This window comes from Callionymus lyra, chromosome 1, assembly GCF_982586985.1.
Source record: "Callionymus lyra chromosome 1, fCalLyr1.hap1.1, whole genome shotgun sequence".
NCBI lineage: Eukaryota > Metazoa > Chordata > Actinopteri > Syngnathiformes > Callionymidae > Callionymus > Callionymus lyra.
In genome coordinates this window covers 20,000,127-20,025,796 of record NC_141818.1, presented here as the reverse complement: position 1 = coordinate 20,025,796, position 25,670 = coordinate 20,000,127, and the positions used below count along the sequence as shown (strand labels likewise).

The 25,670-nt window shown below is 36.2% G+C and overlaps 1 protein-coding gene across 1 annotated transcript in view; it reads left to right on the top strand.

Annotated features, from left to right (window-relative positions):
* Positions 1-25,670, top strand: part of galnt9 (polypeptide N-acetylgalactosaminyltransferase 9) — a 104,392-nt gene that overhangs the window by 63,603 nt on the left and 15,119 nt on the right. The window contains exons 7-8 of the mRNA XM_087796553.1: positions 20,599-20,784; positions 24,273-24,410. Of these exons, the coding sequence (XP_087652679.1) occupies positions 20,599-20,784; positions 24,273-24,410 (324 nt within the window). The remainder of the gene's footprint in view (positions 1-20,598; positions 20,785-24,272; positions 24,411-25,670) is intronic.

The following is a 25,670-nucleotide window of genomic DNA, read 5'->3' as shown; positions in this document are numbered from 1 at the left end:
TCCCAATTATTTAGCTGGCTTATCATTGGGAATGTCTTCAATGAGCTCTGGGTGATTGATTTGATGGAATCTATTGTCTCTGACTAGAAATGGGAAATGGTGTGTGTTAATTATCAGATAAAGTATGATGAAAAAGATGGATGTGAGGGACATACTTTACTGGGATGACCTCCTGTCCATCATACATATTAGATCCAGATTACATTTTAATATGATTAAAATTTTCTTTTAAATTAATATCACCATATTTCTAAACTGTAAGAGCCATCAGAGGGTCTTCTTTTAATCTAATTTTAATATACATTTGTATTCAAGCCAGCTTAGAGGCATTAGCTCTGAGGCACACACAGTTAAAGATGCTTGGATTTTCATTTGTGACCGAGAAGAAAACCAAAACCACCAGAGTTAGACGGAGGATCGGATAGACAGGGGAGAACGTGTGTTAGAAATGGTAGTACAAGCTAAAAGAGCAGAGGGGTCATGAAAGTGTGCTTTGGACAAGTTAAATATAAGTGTGAGAAGGACCAAGATTGGTTAATGTGGAGAAGACCAAGTTGCTGTGGCAGCCCTTAATGGCCTAGCTATTTTCAAGGTTTCCATGCATCGTTTGAGGTATAAACTTAAATTCCCGGTTTGTTGCATGTTTGCATAATCATTTGTCTCCAGTAGTGCCTTTGTTTCTTAGACAATTTTCTATGTTAATGAGTTTAACCCTTGTGTTATCTCAGGTGAATGACCTTTACCACTGCATATGTATTTATGGAAGCCATGGAGTTCACTTTGACCCAGAAGCCACACAAGGGATACCACAAACTCACTTGTTTTACGGGCCTTTGGGTCAAGGGTTAACAACTACTGTATATTCTGGACTACAAGCCTATACTTTATTCAATGTGTTTGAACCCTACAGCTTTTAAAATGATGTGACTTGTACATAGACTTTTTGGTGTTGACTGCCTCTAGGAAGCGCACTAGCGGGCAGCACCAGAAGCTGTATTCCAACCACTGACAAGTAGATAATAGTTTAATTTTGTTTTAAGCTGTGAATATTTGCATCATGGACAAAATTAACGTAACAATGATCTATTTGGTTGTTGAAGAAGGAAATAGAGATTAAAGACATACCTTTGGCATGAATTAATCGATGGTGAGATATTGGAAATGGAAAAAAAAAAGTAAAAAGGTTGGCCCAAACTTCACAATAGTATCTATTCGGTTTACTGCCGTGTTACAGGGACTGTTCAATGAGATCAAAAAAAAAAATAAGTTTCATCGTTAGTGTTATTATCTCATGTTACAATGTTGACACCTGTTGCTTATAGACAGGCAATATTGTCTATTTATGTCTATTTTTTCTAATTTAGTTGGTGCCTGCTTACATTCAGGTGCACTTTAAATTCTGGAGACAATAATAATTACCTTTCTTCTTCAAAATACGCTCAATATTGCAACCTATGTAGCTGGGATAGGTGCTGATTATTTCTTCTGAGCAGGAATAACCAGCAGAAAATCAATGTATATAATTATAATCATCATGATAATGTGAGGTCTAAGGTTCTCGATGTTAATCGTACATGTTCCTTGTTTCTTCCACAAGTCACCAAAAGCAATCAAAAATGTTTGATTCCTGTATAATCCCAGAGATGTCTGAGGTCTGTTTTTTTTTTCAGTTGGACTGTCGTCTGTTCAGCTATGATTACTGATGATGATTCACCCGGCAGCTCAACTTGAGCACATTCGTCACATTAGCTGGAAATAGAAAACCTGATGCAAAACAACCGTACTTCCTTAGAGTGGAGACGGTTTCCAAGCGAGGGATATCGAGTCAAACCAGGACAGTTTATATTAAATATTAATGGAGTGATATTTGATTGTATATTTTCTTTATTTCTCCCAGATGGAACGGTTAAGAAAAAAAAAACAGATGGGTCAGGAAGAGTTACTTCATTCACCATTTTAACAGGTGCTTGCTTTAAAGCCCAGCTGCAAAATGTTGTTTTAGTTTCTATCAGAGAACATCTGCCGCGCTGACACGCAAACAAAACCCTGACGCACTTGTGATGAGTTTGGTGTAATTGATTAATTGGGATCTGACACACTGCAGCTGTGGTGATTTGTTTCTAAAGTTGCCTGAAAATAATAATGTTTCTTTTTCAAACGAGTGGAGACAACAGCAAAAAATATCATTAAAACTGTTTGAATAATGATGCAGGAAAGTAAGTTGTATGTGACGACCTGTGGTTAGCGCCTTTGCAACAGGCGTCGTTCGCCCACTGCAACTATTCACCCACTCACTGCTTTAGAAAACGTTTACTACACAGAAGGTTATTGAGACCTTTGAAATTGAAAAAAATAGTTACATGTCTTAAATAAATTGCGGGGTTGTGTGCAGACCACTTACTCCTGGTGTGGGTCTGAATGGTCTCTGGTCTTGTCTTGGCAATAATTGTAGTCTTGAGCTATAATGGAATGGGATTAGTTTTTCCGCTCTAATTATAAATGTGACACAAATGTTGCCAAGCTTCTTTACAGACTACTTAGCAGACACCGCCGGGAGAATCTTCTTCAAATATATTTATTCTGTATTGATCTGTTTCAATAATAGTGTTACTTTTCTCAATAAAAACATCGCTATCTTATCACAGAAATTCATAAAGTTGTGCTCAATTTGAACATTTAAATTACAGCTTCTATACAGTGTGTACGGAAAGTAATCAGACCCCTTTCGATTTTTCACTCTTTGTTTCATTGCAGCCATTCGCTCAAATCATTTAAGTTAATTGTTTTCCTCATCAATGTACACTTTGCACCCCATCTTGACAGGAAAAAATGAAATGTATACATTTTTGCAAATTCATTTAAAAAAGGAAACTGAAAGAGTGAAAAATCGAAAGGTGTTTGATTACTTTCAGTACCCACTGTAAGTTAAAGATCTTGGATGAATCCACAGTAGACATATACATGAGACATATCAAACCTTTGTAAGATAGGTCTGGCTAAAATAAAATGTTATTGACTACAGACGACAATTTTAAAAACTAAAATGTTCACGAGATAATGATGGGTTGTTGAGGCCTCTTGATGCACCATCAGTTGTTGGAGCTGAGTCATGATTCATTGTCATCATTTTAAAAGACCACTAGATGGTTCTCTCACTTTAAAAATGATACCAAGTTTCATTGAGTTTGTAGATCAAATATTCGCGAGATATTTACGCCGGTATCAGCTACTGCTGGCTAAAAATGTACCTGTATGCGATTTAAGACACAGCTCAGGTCTTGATGAACAGTCAACTCAAGGAAGGATTGGAACAAAACCTAAACTGATTATAAGACCCTGTTTTAATTCCAATCACTCATTGACTTTTCATTTAAAATGCAGCCTTTTACAATCCCATTATTTCATTGACATGAGGCCAGGATACTTAAATGTCTATTGAAAGAAAATGCTTCCTGTTTGTTGCTGTGCACCATGTTAGCCTCTAGAGTTCTGTGCGGAGCAGATTTAAATTAAACACGACAGGATTTCAATCAAGAATGAATTTTTACATTTAACAGTCATCCAATGATTGAGGCGATCTGCCTTGGACTCTCCAGCATCCATGCTCACCTTGTGGAGGACAAAGAGCAGTTATGAGGAAGCAATAAGCCTCGACCATCTGTGGACACCCGCCATTCTGGCAGCCGTGAAACCACAAGCCTGCTCATGCCCATCATGTAAATGACAGAGAAGGCTGACCATATGTGAGAGTTTTCAAACAACTCGGCCTTGTGTGGTGAGAACAAAATTGCAGACTTCTGCTGCCACATTTGTTAAAAATAATAATGACAATGCAGAGGTTTATTTGTGAAATGCCAGAGTAAGGAATTGCTGTTGGAGTCTATACATACTGGGCGTCAATGTTTGCTCTCTGGAAGTAAAACTCCACAGGGAAATTCCAAACTGGACATTTTTTTTATAGCTATCATACTTTGTTATTCTCGAACATTTGGTACGTATTCATATTGATATCAATCAAAAAGGGATCAATGAGACACGTTGAAACAAAAGCCATAAAGCATTAATATTAAGTCGACCAAATGCAGCAAAGAAATATGAACAGTACTTTGAAGAAAATGAAAATGTCTCCAAAATGTAAAACCCCACCCAAAGTAGCAGTTAACTTTCATAAATGTTTTACAAGCCATAAATGATTTTACGCAACATTTAATCTCAGTTTAGTTCCATTTTCATCAACACGGCACGCAAAACTCAAAAGATGATTTTAAAATACTAACGAGATGGAGAAGAATATTAAAAGTAAAAGAAAAGTAAAAAGAATAAAAAAAAAATCTACCACATGTTGTTTTTAGAATTTAAAATGTAATAAATAGTAAAAAAAATATTGAGTAAATTTACTTCAGGACTGATGTAATATTTCTCATTAGAAACGGATACTGAAGAGAAGGAAGTAGCCAGCTCACACTAGGGTTGGTAGAAAATATTATATGTAAGAATTTATTTTGTGTAAAAACTGAAGTTTTAAGGACAATTATTTGGTTGATTTGCATTTCAAAATGGATGCAATCTCCTTCATTCAAAGTCTTTTTTCAAATAAAAGTATTATTATTCCAAAATTCTTTGTCAGGGTGACTAATTTGTAGATTTAAGTGTCTCTTAAATACATCTTGCACCATTTTGTACTCATTATGTGTCCGTTCGTACAAAACTCTCTTAGTTGAAAGATGTGAATTAGAAAATGTGCTTATGCCCCGCCCACTGACAACATCCACTCTGCTGTGATTGGTCAAGCATCGAGGTTTGTTACCAAGTGTCTCATTGTATAAACAAAGTAGGATTAGAGCAGGCTGAAAGGAGTAAAGACCATTATTTCATCATAATGGACTCCGCTCTTGTAACCTCTCATTCGCCAAGATTTCAGACCGGGAAGAACTTTATAAAGTAATAACTTCAAAACATGGTCATGATGAGTGACTTACTACATTGTAGAGAGAAAGACTAACATTTGAAACATGTGAGTGAGTCAGGAGAGTTCGGTTTTCACATTAGTTGTCCTTTAAGAAGGACGAAGGAGATTGGCGTCAGGAAACACACAGGAAATCCAGGGAGTAAACCAAATGAATAAAATAAACAAGAGAGGATTGTGACTCTAACACACATGAGGATGCAGTATTATGGTAACTTTTTAACATTTCACCTGTGCGTTGATTTGTCACTATGATTAATGGCTAAAATTATTATATGAACACTGTTTATTTTTCATCAGGATACAACATAATAAAGCTTCAGCAAAGTAACAAAGCACTTTTTTTTACCAAACTAATCATTAAATAAAGTGATGCTGGGATACTCCAAAGATCATTTATTATATCTGTCACCATATATTAAAAAAAAACATTAATAGATTTAAAAGTTAAAATAGCTGCTATAGCCATGGAATATGGTTTGATAAGTTAAATGTGTCAAGATATATGCACAAGAAGTTGTACTTCATTTAAATATATATATATGCTTACTTAAATAAATACATAAATCAGTTCATATGGTCCCTTAGTGGTCAGAGTTATAGGATTTCCAGGTGTTTATCATAGTGTCTAGTTGAAAAGAATAACTAGGACTGTCACTGTGTAACGTCATATTGTCACAGATAATGAATCTGTGGAAACGAGTCAGCTAATTACAATGAAGTGGTGAAAAGGGAGGAGCAAACTGCTGTCCATCAATATCAGCTGTGTAAAGGTAAGCGTAGCGTGGATATTGATCTGGACTTTGTCCTCTTCATCGCCTGCATAATTTACTCTTTGGATCAATCCAGTGAAGCTTAACAAACTCTGGTTGAATATTTCCTGGTTTATACTGTGAATTACATGTTTCGTCTAGAGATGTGATACAATAAATTATTAAGCATATATACTGTATATCAGATGCTCATTTAAGCATTATTTTTACGAACAACTCAGAATCTTCATTTGTGCTTAGATGTCATTCTTTCTGTGGTAATTTCTATTTTGTTTCTGTTTAATCAAGACCTGGGATCTGTATCTTCCTCCTAATGTAAGCTCTTATTCTACCCTGAAACTGAATCAGCCACGTTTTAGTGACATTACTGCAGCTGTTCGGTGACTTACTACCAACATATGGCTTAGTTATGCACATGTTTTCAGATTTACCGTGTAGTTTTCCAGCAATCTGCAGAGATAATAAAACATATTCCCATCTGAATTTATGCATGAGTACATTTCATGCATCTATAATCCAGTACTTGTGTTGTCTCCTTGTTAGTTCCTGCCGGTCCAGACGGTAAAATCTCCTCCGAGACATTTAGCGCACAATATATCCTGTTAACGATTTCATTTGGACGTGAAACATACAGTAGGATGGCTCAGGAAAAAACGTCATGACTCTCAGAACATCATTGTTCCCAAGCCAGTCGGTGTTTAAGGTCCAGAGGGACCAGTGATTAGACAAACCCTGTCAACTTCCGCAACGTCGTTAAAACATCTTTCCAGAGTGACTGAGGAAATTCCCATTTAAATTACAGGACACTTTGACAAGGTAATTAAGATCCTCACAGATTAAGTGTGGTTGTGTCGTCACTGTAGCGCAACACTTTCAGTTCACATACAAGCAAAATTAGTGCTAGGAAGTACTGCAGGTTCCTACACACTTTCCCACACAGACTCATTATCCGTTTTAAAACAATCTGTTAATCTGTTCCGATAATTGACTTTGTCAGATGCCTCAGACTTAGGCTGATCACTTGAGATGCTGTTAGAAGTGTTTGAAGAGGGCGAGCGCACACTGATTTGGCTGCGACAGCAAATCAACAGTGATATCAAAGAGTGGAAGTGAATTAACTTTTGATTGACCCAGTTAAAAGGACTTCTCCGTATCTCTGTTGGAAAGAGGGGGAAGGAGGAGATCGTAGCGTCAGCACTATCTGAGGAGTCACAGAGTCAATTCACTCCATGTTCTTCCACCTTTGACTTAAAATGTGATGGGTCCGTAAAAAGGCATGAAGTTATTTAAAGCAGACTTTTTTTTTTACTGAAGGGATCATCACACTTCTTCATTCATCACACCACACTACAATGTGCTAACAAACACAACATAATGCAACATGAAGGGATTATACAAACACAAAACAACACCAGTTACTGTTAACTGTTCACACCATGAATAAAATCAAAAACCAAAGTAAGAATAAAAATAACATTGTAACAATGAGTCCCGATGACAAAAAAAGTGCGCAGTAAATAAAATCGTAACCAAGGAAGAGTAATATCAGCAACAAAAACAGCAATTAACTGTGAAGTGAATATTTTCTTCTGCAATTAAACATTTTTGAAATACTGGTAGAAATAATACAAATATTTCTTCTATCTACTGACATGCTCTCCATGTGTCTCTCACCATTCACCATGAGCAGGCAGAACAAACTAATAGTGGTTCTATGAAGCTTCATGGAGCAGTTCTCTCGCAGATGGCGCACTTTCCTCTATATTCCATTGCTCGGAACAGCTACAGTATTCTTACATAGCTATTAAATCAAGATGTTTCATGAGCCCCACCAGAAGTAAAAGCTCTGTTTATTTTCTTTTGATTAAATGACAAGTTTTTACAGTATAACAAGTAGGCATATGTTGAAAGATTGCATACAGATTGGGCCCCATATCGGCACTGAAGAATCTCTCAACCAAGGAATGGGAAAAAATGCCAAGTTGTCTTTGGCTATTGTTGTGTTGGTTTCTGTTAACTTCCTGTCAAATTGAAAAGGTCTGTCAGTACTTCATATGAAAATTATGTCTGTAAAGCAGATTGGTGGTCACATGACACTCACAGAAAGAATGAAGAACATTCAGTATTGGATCGAAATCTTTAAATAAAAAATGAAAAATTAAAGCGGACCATACCAAAAAAAGAAGGCTCAGCAAAACCTGGAGCACTGAAACAAATAAAAATAAAACAAAGTTACGAAACAAGAACTTAAAACACACTAAACTTATATCTAAATCCACAAGAGAAGAACAAAGTTCTGTAAAGATATAAACAAGAATAAGGATCTGAAAGGTTTTCTCCATCTGCAGCAGTGAGATGAGCTGGATGACAGTAGAGAGGCTATAGAAGCCAAACATTGATGTCCAGTGAGAGATAAAACATTTAAATGAATTAATACTATTACATATTTAACTCCCACGGAGTACATTTCCGTCAAAAAGCAACTTGATTTTCGACCTCTGAGCTAATTTGCACAACAGTGTTTTTGCCAAAAAATGTTCATCTGCTAATGTCAATAATTAAAGTCACCTTCACTAATGAGTTGACGTGTTTGTATCTCTGCTCCTCTCATGAAGCCAAAAGTTCATTTATCTTCAGTTAAATATGTTTACACAGATTACTCACAACTGAGCTGATTCAATTCAATCAGTTTGTGTCCTAATATAAACATTGGCCTTGAATGCGACTTCAATCAAATAAAAGTCCAATTGTATCATAAATGTAAATACATTTGTTCAAACACTGATAACTTGTTGATATTCAGACGTGGCCCCAACTTTTTCTTTTTTTTTTACCACAAACAATGACCGGCTATCAACGGGGAGCCGTGGGATTGCTTCAACATGCTCGTATTTGTTTTCTTTTTAAGTCTGTCTGTTAAAGTTCAGACGGTGGATTATTCATACAAATCCTTTTTACCATACAACAAACATGCACACACTAGCGACAGAAGTCGGATCAAACGGAATTTGGAGCCACATAATGAAGCGAGAACTATCACAAAGAAAAAAGTTCAAATGAAACAAAAAATAAACTTTGTATTATATGTGTGTGTTCATGTCATTGTTAAGAATGTTTTCTTTGTCATAAAATAACCCCAAACATCTTTTTTTTGTTATTTTATTTTAGAAATGTCAAATATGTCTCTGAAGTATCTTTTTGCGTTATTACTGAAAATATTGAAAAGTGGCATTAAGTCAAAGTCATTCGATTATTTAGTCCTCAAATAAAAAAATAGTAGAGATGGTCTGATTAAGATTTATGAAGCTTTTTTTTAAATTGTAATAGCTCAGTAGATGGAGCCATAAAAGATTTTAAAGTTTTTATAATAAAGTTGTTCATAACAATAGATAATGGATCAGAAAATGCCATGTAAAAAAAAGAAAGATACTGCTTCGTGAAAACTTCGTCAACCCTTCCATGACTATTTTGAGTCATGTTGCTCAAGTTGTTGCTCAATTTATTTACCAAAAAACAAATAAATATTAAAAATGTTTGTTGTGTAGAAGAAACTTATTTGTTTTAGATGTTTTCTCACAATAAGAGCGTGTGTGCCTCCCCTTTGTCTGGGCAGAGATTTGTAGAATTATGGAGATGTGATCATTTAGTGTCATTGTTTTAGCTAGGTTTTAATATTTCTTGCTCTTTGTTTCAGATGTACTGTATACTTTGTTGAAAATTTCATGCAGTAAAATTAAATCGACTACAGTAATTGGTCCTGTGAATAGAAACCACCATACAAGTTCATCTGCCACTTTCTAACTTATAGCTAATTAATCTACACAAGTCTTCATAATCACAATGAAGCACACTGGCTCAGAGGAATATGGCGTGAACGTTGAAAGTGAAGTAATGAGAAATGGGAAAAGCTCAAACTGCTGAAGGAAAGCAAAGATATGATAGCAGTAATTAGCTTCTGCACCAACGCTAACGTAGGACAGGTAAATGTTAATAATAATAAGGAAAGTTTTACAGGTTGAAAAGCAGTCAAAAGCATCACAACTTCCCACTAACTTTGCCAGTGATGTGGTATAGAAATAGTTTTGTCATCAGGTACTTGTGGAAAGTATGAGAGATACTGTCGACAAATCTTCTCAAGCAGGGATCTCCAACCTTTTCTTGACAGCTGATTGGTTCAACTTTGCTGTTGCTGTCATGGTCCGACCTTCAGATTAAAAAAAGCAAAGGATTAGAAAAGTTAAGAGCATGAAAAGTACATCTCACCTTAATGCTGAATCGGCATAAGCCCTGGGTTGGTTTCTGGTTGTAATATGGTCACATATAGAGTTAATATTTCACTATTTTTTCCCTAGTTTACGGGACTATTCAAACATTTTATAATTTAAAAAAAAATCTTGAATTGTTCCTAATTCCCAGATTCTCTGAGGAAAGGGTCTTTCAAAGCGTTTATCAAAATTGGTAAAAAGTAAAAATATATATAATGCTGAGGTCAGTTTGGTTGTAGAGAATTATTACAATCCCCAAACATTCAGGGTTACTTCTTTTACTTTGTTCCTTGTTTTTTCCACTGTACAAAGAAAGCTTACTTACTTACTTAGTATCTTCTTGTATGGATAAACAACAAACTGACTTTATTTCTTGATGTTAAAAGTCATAAATCAACCATTTGTGGAGACATTTGGCACGTTGAATACCTTTCTTTTTTTTCAAAACTCAACTAAAGTTCATTGCCTATCATATGATTCAATACTAATGCTTAAAATAATCAGAAATAAGCATTTATATCTTATTTAAGAATTATATTGCATTATATTTTCTGTTAAATGATGCAAAAAAGGCCATTTCAGTGTACATCAGTATTTTAGTACATAACATTAAGGTTTAAATTAGTCACTTGAGTGCTGTTTAGAATTCAAACGTTTTATTCAATTACATCTTGCGTTGGTGCTGGTGGACCTTTATTCGTCTCTGGGTACCTGATTAACAACAGGAAGAACTCATCAGCTGAAAAATTGATTCTGCTGTGAATGTCAATCGAATGTCAAACCTTAAGTGATTGAATATACACATGAGTGATTCATGTTCATGCTCACACTATTGCTCCTTTGATTAGATCTCCAATAAGGAAGGAATTTTGATTCATTGGCCTCTAACCTGCAATATGTCTCCGGAAAAAAATACATCTAAACGTGGATGTTTGACATTTGCAGTGCCGTCGTTCAGATGTTCAGTGATTTGTAAGACTGTGTTATAGATGGTTCCCTGGAGACTAGAAACTTGTTCGCGCTGTTCCTACAAATGGTACAAAGTGCACTGAATCGCAACAGAAAGCAAAAATACCATTTGTCGAACACATCTGTGGCGGAGAAATGATTCATTCTTATCCGATGTATGTGTCAAACAGATCAAGCCTACTTTCATGTTTTTTAAAGAAACAATTCTGTTTTCTGTGATCATTCACAATCTCTCCTTGGTTGCAATGTCATTACATCCGGGAAAGTGAACTCAACCTGACCTGCCGTGAGGCTGCTTTTGGTTCTCTCCTCAACATCCATCAGAAAAATAGGCGAAGGTGGGATATGGCAGGAAAGCAGTCTGCATGGTTTCAGTCCGTCCTTTTAATGATAACATTACAGGCATTAAGCAGCCCGCGTACTCGCCTCTCTTGCCTCATTATCTTGAGAGTTTTCACATACTGAGGGGAGAAGAAATATCCGGTTGTTCCCCAGGGTTCAGACCTCATTTTAAGATTAATCAAAAGGTCATAAGTCTTTACATATTTTAGAAGAAGACATCTTCTTTCCACCCCCCTGTGGTGTTTTGGTAGGATATCTTCAGACACGCTCCATAGATTCCCCCTTAATTGTGTTTTTGTATAAATATTTTATCCATAGAAATGTATGAAGATTAGTAATTGGGTAACTGGGATTTTTTTGGGAGTTGTGCATGTGCAATTGTAGATGGCACTCTTTGCTGTATATAATCTATTGTTTTGAAATACTTTTCCTTTGACACAAATCTCTTTTAAAATGAGAACACCACATACTGAGCTCTGAAATTCAGGACACTGTTTCATGAAGCTTTATCAGCTTTTATAGCATCATGGTTGCCATGGGGAACTTTCTTTTTAAGGGATTGCGCTAAAGAACTTGTTCACTTCTAAAACGGATCCGGCAACTTTGACGATTTGCCAGTACCGACCGATCCAATGCTTTCGGATTTGTTATTTGAAATGTTGTTAATAATAATGACGGCTGACAACCAACAAAACCACATTTATTGAAGTTTTACACAACTGCTTTGGTTTATTAAACCTTTTAACAACCAATTCAACATACACGGCTGCATCAGGCATCGTGGAAGAAGCTGAATTACAAAAATTCATACAATTCTCTGGGCTGTCAGACTGAGTATAGTCATTGGACACGAGTCTGAACTCCAAATGTCAGTAGTTAAACCAACTATGGCTGCGTTTTCCAGGCTTTTGGAGACCAAATTGCCCACTGTTTTACACTTGAAAGCAGAGTGTATTCAGGATTGTTGGCAGTTTTGGGGGCAAATTGCGAGTTTTTCATATCTTGCACCAAACCTTACACTACATAAAGTGCTTGGTCATCCAGTAAAAAGAACTTCACGATGTCATACGGAATTTTTTTTTTTACATTTGATGCAGTGTGTCCTCCTGGAATTGTTGCTACTCTTGCATCTTAAAAATGTAATTAAAAAAGTTTCCATGATGCTCTAGCAGATTTGTAAACTTTGTCATGATGACATTTACTGTTTTACTGCCACCATTTCTCAAATGCTTTATTCTGCTGCTCTACTACTAAAGCATACGGCCAAACGGCAGTTAAAAACACTTGCTCTTTGGAGCATGGCGAGCACACTGTAATGATTTATGACGTTTTGGGTGATGGGTTGGTTCTTTAAAAAAGGCATTTGGTTTGGACTCTAATCCAAGGTGGATCAGATTGGACAGTCCATTGTGGTTTTCTGGACGAGACTGACTGTCCTGAATTACACATCTTTAATTCTAACCATTAATCTATTGCTCCTAATGGTCATGTTGTTCCCCGGGGTTTAGCACATTACTTTGACTCCAAATGGCACCTTTAAACTGCACAATATTTTAAATCCAACACTTCTCTGCAGGCCATGAGTCTGCGACCTCGTTTGCAAAATGGTTAATAGTGTTTTGTGTAATGAAGTTGAGAAAGGCCTGTTTACGGATGTTTTGTGCTTTTTATGGCTCATGTTTTCAGTACCCACTTCCAGTTTATCAGGCAAATGGCCCAGCTGCAATGAGCACACTGTGAAAATTACATCAAATTTGCAATTGTACTCTATCAAAGTCTGAGGTGGTAAGTGCTTCCTATTATTGGTGAGCGCTGGATTTTCTATTGGGTGGAGGTGGAATGTCTTGAGGATAATCTTGAGGAACAGGACAAATTATTTTGTATTTGCTTAGATAAATATAATTTAAAATGTGTGCTAGACAATCATATTTTGTCAGTGCAGAAACGATTGCAAAGACATAAGCTCCAGAGATACAGCAGTCCTCAAACACACAACCTGAGCCAGCATTCCTCAGAGCACCACCTGTTTTGCCTCTGAATCATCAGAACAGCTATTCTCTCATGCATGAAAAAAGGTCACTGATGAGGCCTGAATGCTGAATTTCATCCTTACAGATGTCATGTTCACAGTTTATTGGAAAAGAAAAGAAAAAAGCAGTGCTGTATCTCAGTATCTTCACATGAAAAGTTCCTATTTGCAATCTGTTTACTTGATTTATGACCATTTTTTAGATTTAGATAAAGCTTATTATGAATACAAATAATACAAATTAAGGTTCTTTGAAGTTAGCCAAAGAAAGATAGTTTCTCATGGAGGAAGCTCACCAGTACAATCACATTTTTGCAACTAAAAACTAAAATAATTGGTCCTGTAAAGCAACGCCAAGATTAGAGCTCTAATTTTTTTTTACCATTCTGCAACATACATAGTCCAGACTTTTTTGTTTCCTTTTAATGGTTAAATCAAGCTTCATGAAGCGGTGTCATGTATTTCAGAGATCAGGAGATGGCGCCTTAAGTTTTAAATATGTGAAGCTTCAGTCGAATAGCTAAAAGGGCTCAAAGTAATTGATAATTATTAATATTAATTATATAAATGAGTGTTATCTTAATTATAGTAATATAATATACTATATAATTATATAATATATTATAGTATAAATAGTGTGGTCTCTTAAAATAAGGATACTACTTCATGGAACCTTCATGGATTTGTTTAATTAAGAAAAACATTCATATGTTATAGATTTTGGGAAAGATTTAATGTTATTGATAAAGTTTTAAGGATTATTTTGGAGGATATACCTCATCAGCCAAGTATCGTTGATATATATATGGTTGATATATAGGGGTAACCTCACTAATCTCTGTGTGGTATGCCAGCCCTACAACCAGGGACAAAGCCAGAATGCAGAGCATTGTGTACGCAGCTGAGCGGGTGATCGACTGTAAACTTCCATCCCTTCAAGACCTGTATGTCTCCAGGACCGTGCAGGTCGGATCACAGCTTAATGTTTGATGTTGCACAGTGGACCAAAGAAATTCCAAAATTAGTGGACCCTCTCCACAAATAATGGCAATAAAGATTACTGATTCTGATTTTACAAAAGAGCGATACATTTTTTTTTATATTCCCCAAATGGAGTCCTGACACTGGTGTTGGTAAAAAGTCTTAATTGAATTCATTATTGTTTTGTGGTAAGATTAGTGTTTTCTCGGGACATTTAAGCCGATATCTGCTTCGAAGACGAGCCGTCAGGGACGTAGCTTTGAGTTAAAGTTTAGCGTCATCAACGTCACAAAGATGGCGTCCGTTAAGGGGTGGAAGTGTCATTCGATTCGCACTCAATTTTCTGGTCGTTTGAGTGTGCCAATTGAGTGCGTATAGCCCACTACATTTTCGCTAACTGCTCAGTGTGAACTCACTTGTGCACTCAAAATATTAAGTGTAAGAGCAGAAGTGCACGATTTAGGACACACCACGTTTAAGCAGGTTATAGCAGAGTTATCTCAGTACACTTTACAGTTTAAATAGCACTTTACAAGAGAAGAGAACAACTGGTCCCAGCAATTCACATTGAGCGACAGTGGCAAGAAAAAACTTCCTTTTAACAGGGCAGAAACCTGGAGCAGAACTAGACTCAGTGTGGACTGCTTGTGTCTGTGACCGGCTGGGAAGGAATGGAAAGAGAAGCAGGAGAGAGGAAAGGCAAGAAGATTGGGGAGACTGGTGTAGAGCATGGTTAGCTGAGAGGAGAGAGGGAGGATCCTGGATCCAGAGGTAAAATCAAGACAAGGATCAGGACTGCAGTGTTGAGTACAGATAACCATGAGGTGTGGTGAGGAAGAGGGTCATGTTGTGAAGATACAGACTGTCTTCCTTATTGAATTTTAATACACCTCCTAACTATTGTATTATTCAGTAAATTAAAAATGGTATTAAATCTTTTTCCTCTTAAAAAATCTACAAAGCTAGTGCCTGAGTGTGTTTATTTCAACGTGATATCCCTCTTTGTTAGCTTAAAAGTGCCTGCTACATGAGCTTAATTAGATCTAAGGAGCCTGAACTTGTGCAAATGCTTCTTGGGAAAGTATTGATCCTCAATTAGCTGTTAGCGTCACTCTAACTGCTCACTGCAATTACACGTACAGACAATTTCAATTACCTTTTTTTCCAATTACCTTTACACAAACAACATACTGAGACCATCTGTTTTTCGGCCTTAAGATAAAGAGCCTGGATAAAGAGGTCGGAGAAAGATGAAATCACTCAAAGCCGACTGTGATACAGCGGGTCTGACCCGCTCTAACGAAGGGCTTACCCTTAAATTGTCCATCCTCACACCCACCTGAAGGCAGCCGTCATGAAGGCTTTTGTGGAGAAGGAGCACTTTTCATGGGCAGCGGCAAAAGCAACCGAAGCGTATTCTGAAGCTCTAATGGATTTTAAGGCCGGGGTCATCTTGGATCATGGGCAGAGAAGATGAGGGGTCCGCCAGTCGATGCAGGTGTTTAAAGATCGGGTCAACCTGGCCGACTACACGGACACTGATACAGAGCAGACAAAGAGCTGCTGGGCTGAGGGAAGATGTGACCGTAGATGCCTCCCTTTCTTTTTTTTATGAAAGTACAATTGCAGACACACACACACACTCTCTCTCTAAATCTCCCTGGAGCTTTGCAGAGATGTTTAAATATGCTAATTGGAACTTGGTAAATGTTTGATAGTGTCTCATTAAGTTAAACGCAGCAATTTCTGCCATATAGCTTCTGGCTCTCTGCTTCTTAGATCCTGCAGGTCTGGAGCCGGTGCAGTAACTTCAGCCAGTATGTGCAACATGTATTAGATTTCATCTCTTCCAGGTCTAATATTGATTTAGTGTTCATTCGTGTATAATTTTCAATTCGTCCCAAAACTCTTCTGTACCGGAATCGGTTAAATGACAGGATTCTATTCATGGATCGAAGTTCCGATAGAAAGTAAAAATACAAAAGCATGACCTGCAAAAAAAAAAACTATAATGAAGTACATGAAAAAAACATCTTACCATAACTTTGAATCAGCAAGAGATCTGGACTAGTTACAACAAGATGATTGTGTAATTGCATTTATGTATATTTAATTGTATTCAGACGATGGCATTATCTGTGTGTGTGTGTCTTGGCTTTTAGTGGCTTTGTGTTTAAGCGTCATCTATGTTGCATGAGTCTGATGACTCTGAACCAGTAGTTTTCTTTATAAAAAGAGTTTGTGTTTCCTAATGTTCTCTCGTCTAGAGTCAGTAGTCAAAAACACCTTTCCGACAGTAGCAATCATTAAAACAGAAATGATATCGTTTTCTTCTATGCGGCCCAGTAACAAATGTCTCATGGCCCGGGGTTTGAGGGCCACTGACTTAGAGTACTCAATCAACCCTTTATGTTTTTGGACTGTGCGAGGAAACTGTGATCAAACTTTATTATTATGCATTAAAATAGAAGCTAACTAGCAACCTTCCCGCTTTGAGGACAAGTAATAACCACTACCACTACTACAATATATTTATTTAATTAATAATGAGTCTCACAACACAATAAACATAAAGATAAAATACAAAAGAGAAGTGATAAGGAGGATAACAAGAAAGACAACAACTAATTTGTATGAACAAAACTAAACGCTTGTCAATAAAATCAGCAGCCCTTGACCGGAATTTCATTCAGCTAACACTCTCCCTTATTAACTGCATTATTCAACAAGAGAATGTAAAATACACAATGTTAAAAGTCTAAGCATAAACATTTGTAGATGTCACACAAGGGTTTTTATGACAAGATCGTAAATAAAGGGAAAATGCCTCAAGGTGAAACTGCTAAATGTTGAGGCTAATTCCGTCTCTTCGTTAAGATGTTCTCCAACTGGAAAAAGATATACATGTAGACGCTTCATACTTTGAACTACGGAATGAGGGAACTCGTTTTCCCATCATCTAATATGTCCCTGTTCTAAATAGGTTTGAACACCCCTTGTGTTACTTTCATATAACTTCCATAGTTGAAGAATTGTGTTTGTTCACAACAATAAACAATACAAATAATATAGTAAAAAGATAATAAAAAGAGTTGCAAACTTAGGGTATACCTGTGTCACCAGCCTCACATATGAGTATTGAATGGATTCAATTTTGGTGATTTTCTGACTTTTAACATTTTCAGATACTGTAATATTTACTCGGAGTGATTCCATTTCAGATCCAAGCCGCTTCATTCCAGAGGAATCTGATAACTTTCCAGTCTTGAGAGAAAGATAAGACATTTGGAAATGCTAAGGCCTGCATAAAGGAGATGGGCCTTTAACATTGTCAAAAAATATAAATGATAAAATTCTTTTAAAACAAGGAAAAAGGTCCCACCATCTCTCTTAACCTTACTTTAGCATAAGGTTTCAAGAAAATGGTGGGTCCTTTCCGGCTTTACGCCACAAAACCAACACTAAAGAGTCCATTAGTTTTCAAAAAGTCAACAAAACTTGCAATGATTAAACATTGCAGTAACAATTATTCATACAAAAATCTTCAAAAAATGTAAAAATTAAGCCTCACTCCGAGTTGGAAACCACAAGTCTCATTGGCAATGATTGAATAAAATGAGAATATTAGTTGACGCAGGCTGAGAGTGCTCGCAAGGCTGTGTTAGGTCGACTAATGAATTGACAAGAGCAGGTTGATTTGCATCATCATTTAATTTGCACTGTGATCAGTAATGGGTTTGGATAGAAGTTAATAGCTCAGAACATCTGGCGCTTTATGTTAAGACTTTGGAGTAAAGGCTCTTTTTGCTGGTTTATAAGGTGACACGTCAGCAGTTGCATTTTTATTGTTGCCAAGTAACACGACAGGGAACATTTAACGTTGACTCATAATGGAAGCAATTTGGGCAATGTTCTTGAATGTGTCTGAGCATGTTTCAGGTTAACATCTACTGTCGTCGCTCAGTATATGAGTGTTACCAATTAATAGAAAAGCACACCATTTTTTTCTTCTGCAAATCTTACAATATTTCCCCAAATAATTAATGTTTAATACAGAAATAACTATTGTTGACCCTCTTTAATTTCCAGCGTCAAGTGGGGTGTAGTGGTTTGTATTTCTGTGCCTGTATTCTTAATTATTTGTCACAACATGAGCTTCTTCAGCCATAACTGGTCCCACTCCGGGCCCAATTATTTCCTCCATACCACAGTCATGTTTGTAGTAACCTATTTAAGACTGTGGGTTCAATTGTTATTCTGACCAATTATCTTTCTCAGTGCCTACTGTTAAAGTGGATGTTCATCCTTTCACACTTATAGACAATCACTACATGGTTAATATATATATATATATATATATATATATATATATATATATATATATATATATATATATATATATATATTAACCATATGAATTTGAATTCATATATATTGAACCTTTAATATTGTTTGAATTATACCACATCATTCTTAAATGACATAAAATATGATTCAAATAATGTAGTACTTGGACTAGATTCAAATATACTGTAAAATGCTCTTTCATACCTGCTAGCTAGCAAGCCTTACATCCATCCCACTCCAATTTACACAAGGTAGCACAAATCCCCAGCCAACCATGAATCTTGGCTGTTTTATAACATAAGATAAGAACCTGTCTCTGATCAGTTGTAATAAAGTAGCACAGGATCCTGTCACAAATGGGTTTTACTTCAAACAAGAAAAGCACTGAGAATAAATCTGCAAAGGAGCTAATTTTACACAACTTTATTTACACAGCATACACTTTGCTTGAGGGGAAATGTGGTTTTGCAAGCATTCATCCTTTGTTAGCTCTGCTTTTGTCCACAAACATCTACCCGGAAATTCCACTCAAATGTTTTAATTTGTGTTTTTTTACACTCAACTGTTCAGTTTTGTTGTAGTTCTTACAGAGCTGGACGCATGAGCAATGTGAGAAACATTACAAGTGAATGACCGTAACTCCATTACCTGCCTAAATCCAGATGACTCACACCACCACCAGAATTTAACCACTGCCATGTTAGTCCTGAAAATGTTGATGTCAGAATCAGTTTTGTTGCGAGTAAACATAAAATCTTTTTGTGGTGTCAGAATAAAATAATGAAATAAACAAAGACATGCAACCGTTGAAGCCCAATTATATAAGATTGAAAATATTATTTGACGATTTTTCTTTTGTGTATTTGTTAACAAAATGAGATACAGCGCTTGTTGTCAGTTTATGGTTTTATCTTCCTGGTACATCAAAAAGTCTCTCAGTACTTCATATGAAAACACTTTCACTTTTGAGTCATTGATTTTCAAAGCAATTACAGAAAGTAAAGAAAGGAAGGAAAAATGTGATGTATTATTCACAGTCTTTAACAGGAAATTATGCTTTGTGTGAAGACATATATAACAATTTAAAGTTTAAATAATTAATTTGTAGAATTTTATTTAACAAACAGAAATGTATACTTGTGTTTTTATGCTTTTTTTTAACACAAATGGAAACTAGAAGGTGCTGTTACTTTCTATGACAGTATAATTTCTTGCTCGGTTACATTTCAGAGGGTTAAAAATAAACACAGAACCATAATATTTGCTACAATAATATGCAAAATGCTTATATCATGAGGGCATTGAGGATCATGAAGGCCAGACAAAACAAGAAGACCTATTATATCCTCACTCCCCAAGGAATGTTTAATGTACTTTCAATCTGTCTTTTAGACTGATGCCAAAGAAAAAAATATATATTCATAGCACAAATCTAAAATGCTTAACCTCACGACACCCCAGGGAATATTCAGTTAAGAATAATTTCTAACAGTTGCTTGAATGGTTCATAGATTTAACATAACCTTTCTATACAACCGTTCAGAGAAATTAGAACTGAAATATTCAGTAGGTACATCTAGATCTATATCTAGTTACAGATATATAAACTATATGGAAAGTATACTTAATTTTATCAATACTTTTCTATGTCACAAATCCTAAACAGAGTTCAAAATCATGGGTGCTTATTCCTACATACTGAAAAAGATTTTCCTGTCTCTCCATGTAATACGTTTCCTGTTTTGATATTGAATATTGAACTTCTGAATGAATTGTGATGTCAATGTTAACATATATCCCTCTCTTGTTTGTACTTCATCAAATGAATTTTATTTGGACATCCTCAGTTTACAGAATTTTAACCATCATTTTCATGCAAAATCCTCGCTCTGCTATGGCTGATGGTGATCTTTTGTTCTTCCCCAGGTGTGGCAGTGTGGAGGGAGTATGGAAGTCCTGCCATGTGCCAGAGTGGCCCACATCGAACGAACCAAAAAGCCCTACAACAATGACATTGATTACTACGCTAAACGAAACGCCCTACGAGCCGCCGAGGTGTGGATGGATGAATACAAATCTCACGTCTACATGGCCTGGAACATTCCTATGAATGTGAGTCCTGCATCTTTACACCGAACACCCTCTCCCGCCCCGTCTGACTTGCACATTCAACCAATGTCTCCGGAGACATGAATCAATACAAACTGAAACATTCTGATTTCATCACACTTGACCTTCACACAGGCGACAAAGGCATACTCACTCGAGGCAGACAAAGAGAAAAGGAAGACTCTTATTTGTCTATTTCATTCACAACACTTACGCCTAATTGCTTTCAAGGGTCCTTGTGATGGTTTGCAAATAAATAAACAGCTTATTTCATTAATTAAACTTCAGTTTATAATTCTTATGTTGCATCTTCAAAGCGACGTCTGCAGAGTAAACAGCTCACTTCCGCCGGCATCATAAGCGATCCATGTGATGTAAGATACTGATGACGTCACTTGACAAATACCATCATAGAACAATGTAATAAATGCTAGTAGGTGGAACCAACAGGGGAAATATAACCAATGTGTATGTGGATAAGGGAGCCAACCAATCAGACCGCTTCCATATCTGGTGCAATTACCGTCACAGTAGTGCAGCACGTTATTGCCCCATGCCCCGTGGAGAAGACTTATTTTCGGTACATTACAAAGACGCAACGCTACCATCATGTCTATTCAACCCCTTACCCCCTCTTCTTTCTTTAGCTTCCCAACACACAATCACAGATTGTTATTGGCTAAGCTTCCCACTGATATTACGATCACACTGCTGGGGGATGGATTTATGATTCACTACAGCCCACGGAGTGAGAGACAGCCATCACTGTAAAAGGATTCCATTTTGAATCTGAATTATTATTTAACTTCAGCGGCTCTACAAAATGATCTAAGAAAAAATGTATTTCTGTACTAGAATAAAAATGAACTCATGAATATTCCAAGTACATATGTTTTCACCTCGGAAAATATGGACAAAAAATGTTATTACAAAAAGAGACAACTGACAGGGGTTAAAAGAGCCATAAACCCATAGAAACTATATGGGTAAAAACCTTGAGTTAACCCTTTCCTAGGAAAGAAGCATATCATCCACAGTTACTTGGTTGCTATGCAACCACGCTAAAGACAAAACGTGTCTTATCCTCAGCTAAACCTCCGGGCTCATTCATTTTCTATGCATATATTTAATGAGTAATTCATTTTTCGCTACAAAGACCTTGGTGGTGAGTTAAGATCTGCTTCAGACTCTTGTAAAGAAGAAAAGTTATTTAATGTCTGTGTAGAAAGATGGGATTTTTGCATCTGTGCTCCAGTGCAATGACTACTGCTGTAGTCAGATATTATTTTCAGAGCCAGCAAAGATGGACCAAGACCTTCCTTTTATGGGAAATCTTTTACTGTTCGCCTTTCGGAATACCAAGGTCTTCTATGAATGTTTGTTTTAAATTTTACTAGATGTATTTAAAAAAAAATTAAATGCTTCTTAAAGCTTAATGACTATTTTGTTTCAATATTCATATTTAACCTCTTAATATTTTCTATTTAATTTAATTTTTTTACCCTCAACACATTGGTCAACTGTGTGTGTACATTCTTAAAGTTCTTTATTTTAGGACTGCCATAAGATACAATAAACGAGAAAAATAATTTAAAAATACAGAGCCATTGTCATGACATGCTAAAATATATAAAGATAACTAATTTGTGCTAACAAAATACTATATTGTGGCCACTAAATGCTTCAATTTATATTTTAATCAATATCTTAATTAGTAGGTAACACCACACTGGATCTTAATGACATAGGCTCAGTACCTCCACCCTGTACTGTCATTTTTACGCCAGTATTTTAAAGATCTTATTGTGTCACGACTGAAGTAGCCGACTTGGACTCTGTGGCTTTATTTTGTGTAGGCATTATTTTGGTCACACTACTCATGTACCTATTTTTATTCAACTATTCATCAAAAGACAATATTGTCTGTCACATTACTGTATAAACACGATTATTTTTACCAAAATACATTGCGATATATCTCTTATCTCGCCGATAAACGATCTGGTGTTAATGACGTGAAAATATAAAAAAAAAGTCTAAATAAAATGAATGAAATCGAGATGTACCCTATTTTTCAATGAGTGAGCCCATTCCTCAGATATGTCTCTTATTACAAAAATATAAATAATACCTCAACCAAAAAAATAGTACATATTGTTTAACTTTTATTTTTCTTATTTTTGCAGAATGGGATGCATAATGAAGTGTAAAAAGCCATGACATCGTAACCAGAATAAATTCCTTAACTATATAAAGAAAAAAGCCTGCAAAGCAAAAGTCTGCTAGTGCAGCCGCAACACAATGAGCTCTTTATGATAACCAAATAAATATTAAATTGATAATTAAGTAGTTCACCTCCGGTTCAAAATTCAAATTTCTGTTGATTTTTGTTTCGGAATTATATGCAGAATTGTATGTCCATTTGACTGTCGCAAATCATGCTCACTTTTAATTGTCCAAAAGGACACACTAAAAACATCCCAATACCTCCATGCACCTTGTCTGTAATGTTTCTCTTGGTGTGACACCATGAAAAAAGGGATTGTTTCAGAAATAATGAAACAAGTCTATATTTTAAGCTTGTTCGTAGCAGAAGCTTAAGGCTAACATGCTACACAGACAGGAAGTACTTCCGATTAAATATCGCTTTAAATATATTTTTGTCAATAATTACCTTTTTTTTTTTTTTACGATGTCACATCTAGAGCTCCTTAGAAATGTTTTTTATGGCATTTTCACACGTTTTTTCCCAATAATTCCTTGTACAAATGTATCTTATTTTTATAATGTCCCGACATAATCATGCATTTATTATATTAACTTTCAATAGTTCATATTTTTTCCATTTCTTGTTAAGATTTCTCATATAAAGGCTCCTTTTTTTCATCAAGTCTATCATTTTGCTAAATAGCCTCACAACAGTCAAGGCATGTTATGTGACCCATGAGAGATTTTTACTGCACACCCCTGCATGAGAATGACTCATGAGTCAAAGCAGGCGCTCTTCTATTCTGCCACATTTTGACAAGTTTCCTTCTTGTAATGCAATAAAACCGATTTGTTTCACCAACATAGCGCTTTATGGTAATAATATGTTAATTTTTATATGTATCACCAAACACATTTTCATTCGTGCGAGCGTGTCTGGCTCAAGATCGGGCTTCTCTGCCAGTCACCACGGCTATTAGGAATTCTCCCAATCAATCTGGAAGGCCACTTCCATAATTTAAGCCGAGCTGTGAGGGATCATAATTAAGCAGTTGATTAAAATTTTCACAACACAGATCATGTCTAATGAAAGAACAATGGAGGCCCCACTTGACAGGCACATCCATCCATCTCTTAACTACAAGCCCGTTCGGCACCTCAACTGTCCCGCCTCTGCTATTTCTTTTCCAGGAGCTATTGTTCTCACTGGGTGTTTAATTAAGTAATGTAGCTACTGGCAACGACTTTCACATCTTTGTTTTTCTTCCTTTTTTCCGTGACAGAACCCGGGGGTTGATTTTGGGGATGTTTCAGAGCGCTTGGCCCTGAGGAAGAAACTTCAATGTCGAAATTTCCGTTGGTACCTTGAACACGTCTACCCTGAGATGCGGATCTATAACAACACCATCACATACGGGGAGGTAAGAAAAAATTCCTTTTTTTTAACGCGGCAAAATTCGGTTTCTGTTAAACAAAGTCTGTGCCGACCCTCGTGTTGAGTCAAGACGTCGAGAGTAAGGGTGACTCATACATAAATTAAAAGAGCGTGCGGATCCCTGCCATTGCTAGAATGGAACGATGTGGGAAACTGAATTATTCTGACATATTTGTCACCATATAGTGTTTAAAAATAGATCTGTCTGTTCTAGCTGTGGGCTGAAGCTGAGTTCAAGATAGTACATTCACTCAAAGAAAAACATGGTACAATCTAAAAAACTGTGTCCGTTCTACAAAAAGTTAATAAAAAATGTCGCCTGGGACATTTTGTAAGACATACAAGAAAGGGAAGCCACACAATCATAAACCACTTTTTGTAATTTTGACTATCCTATGCGTTTCACCTCACAACACTGCAACATGTTCAGGTAGCAGTTATTCCTGCTTAAGGCCTGTAAGTTTTTGAATGGAGTTGTAAGCTGTCTGTGTTATCACTTAAAGAAACTGTGTGTATGTAATGGCAAATTAACAATGTCATGACTTTAATCACGAAAAAAAAGAAAGTTAGGTTAATAATTTTACATTTTAATTATATCAGGGGCTAATTAAGGAATCACCACTTAGGTCAAGAAAACAAGGTATATGCAAAGGCTCACGTTGAAGTAAACTGGGGGCTTTACACAGCACAAATCATGAGCTACTGTGAGTCTTGATGGAGAGCATTTTCATTATTTTTTTTCCCTTTTCGGATCTTAAGAGATCAGAATTTGTTTCAACATTGTTACAAAAATAATAAAAATGGCAGTTTTATGTTGGATAACTCTCTTAGCAATAATACCTTGGTGCACCCCAATATAAACCAGCCAGCCACAGCAGAAATATGAATAAAATCCCAACTGCTTGAATATAAAAACACACTTTTTCCTTTTACATCTACACTAACGGTAACTATATACAATTACGCACAAGTCCAGCATCAGAGATCATCAGCATGCCCATATCCCTTATATTTTAATTACCACAAATTACAATTATTTCTTAAGGTTTTGTTGGCTTATCATCCTCTTAAGCTCAGGTCTTCTACCAGAGGCTCTGGATCTTAAGGGTCCAGCGCAGTATCTTGTATTTTCCTACAACTGCACTCTTCTGTCGAGAGATGTCTGGTGATTCTCAAGTGCTCTGTTTTAGCCACTTCTGTAGTGTTGGGGTCACTGCTCAGAGTGCTCCAATGACCACCGGCACTA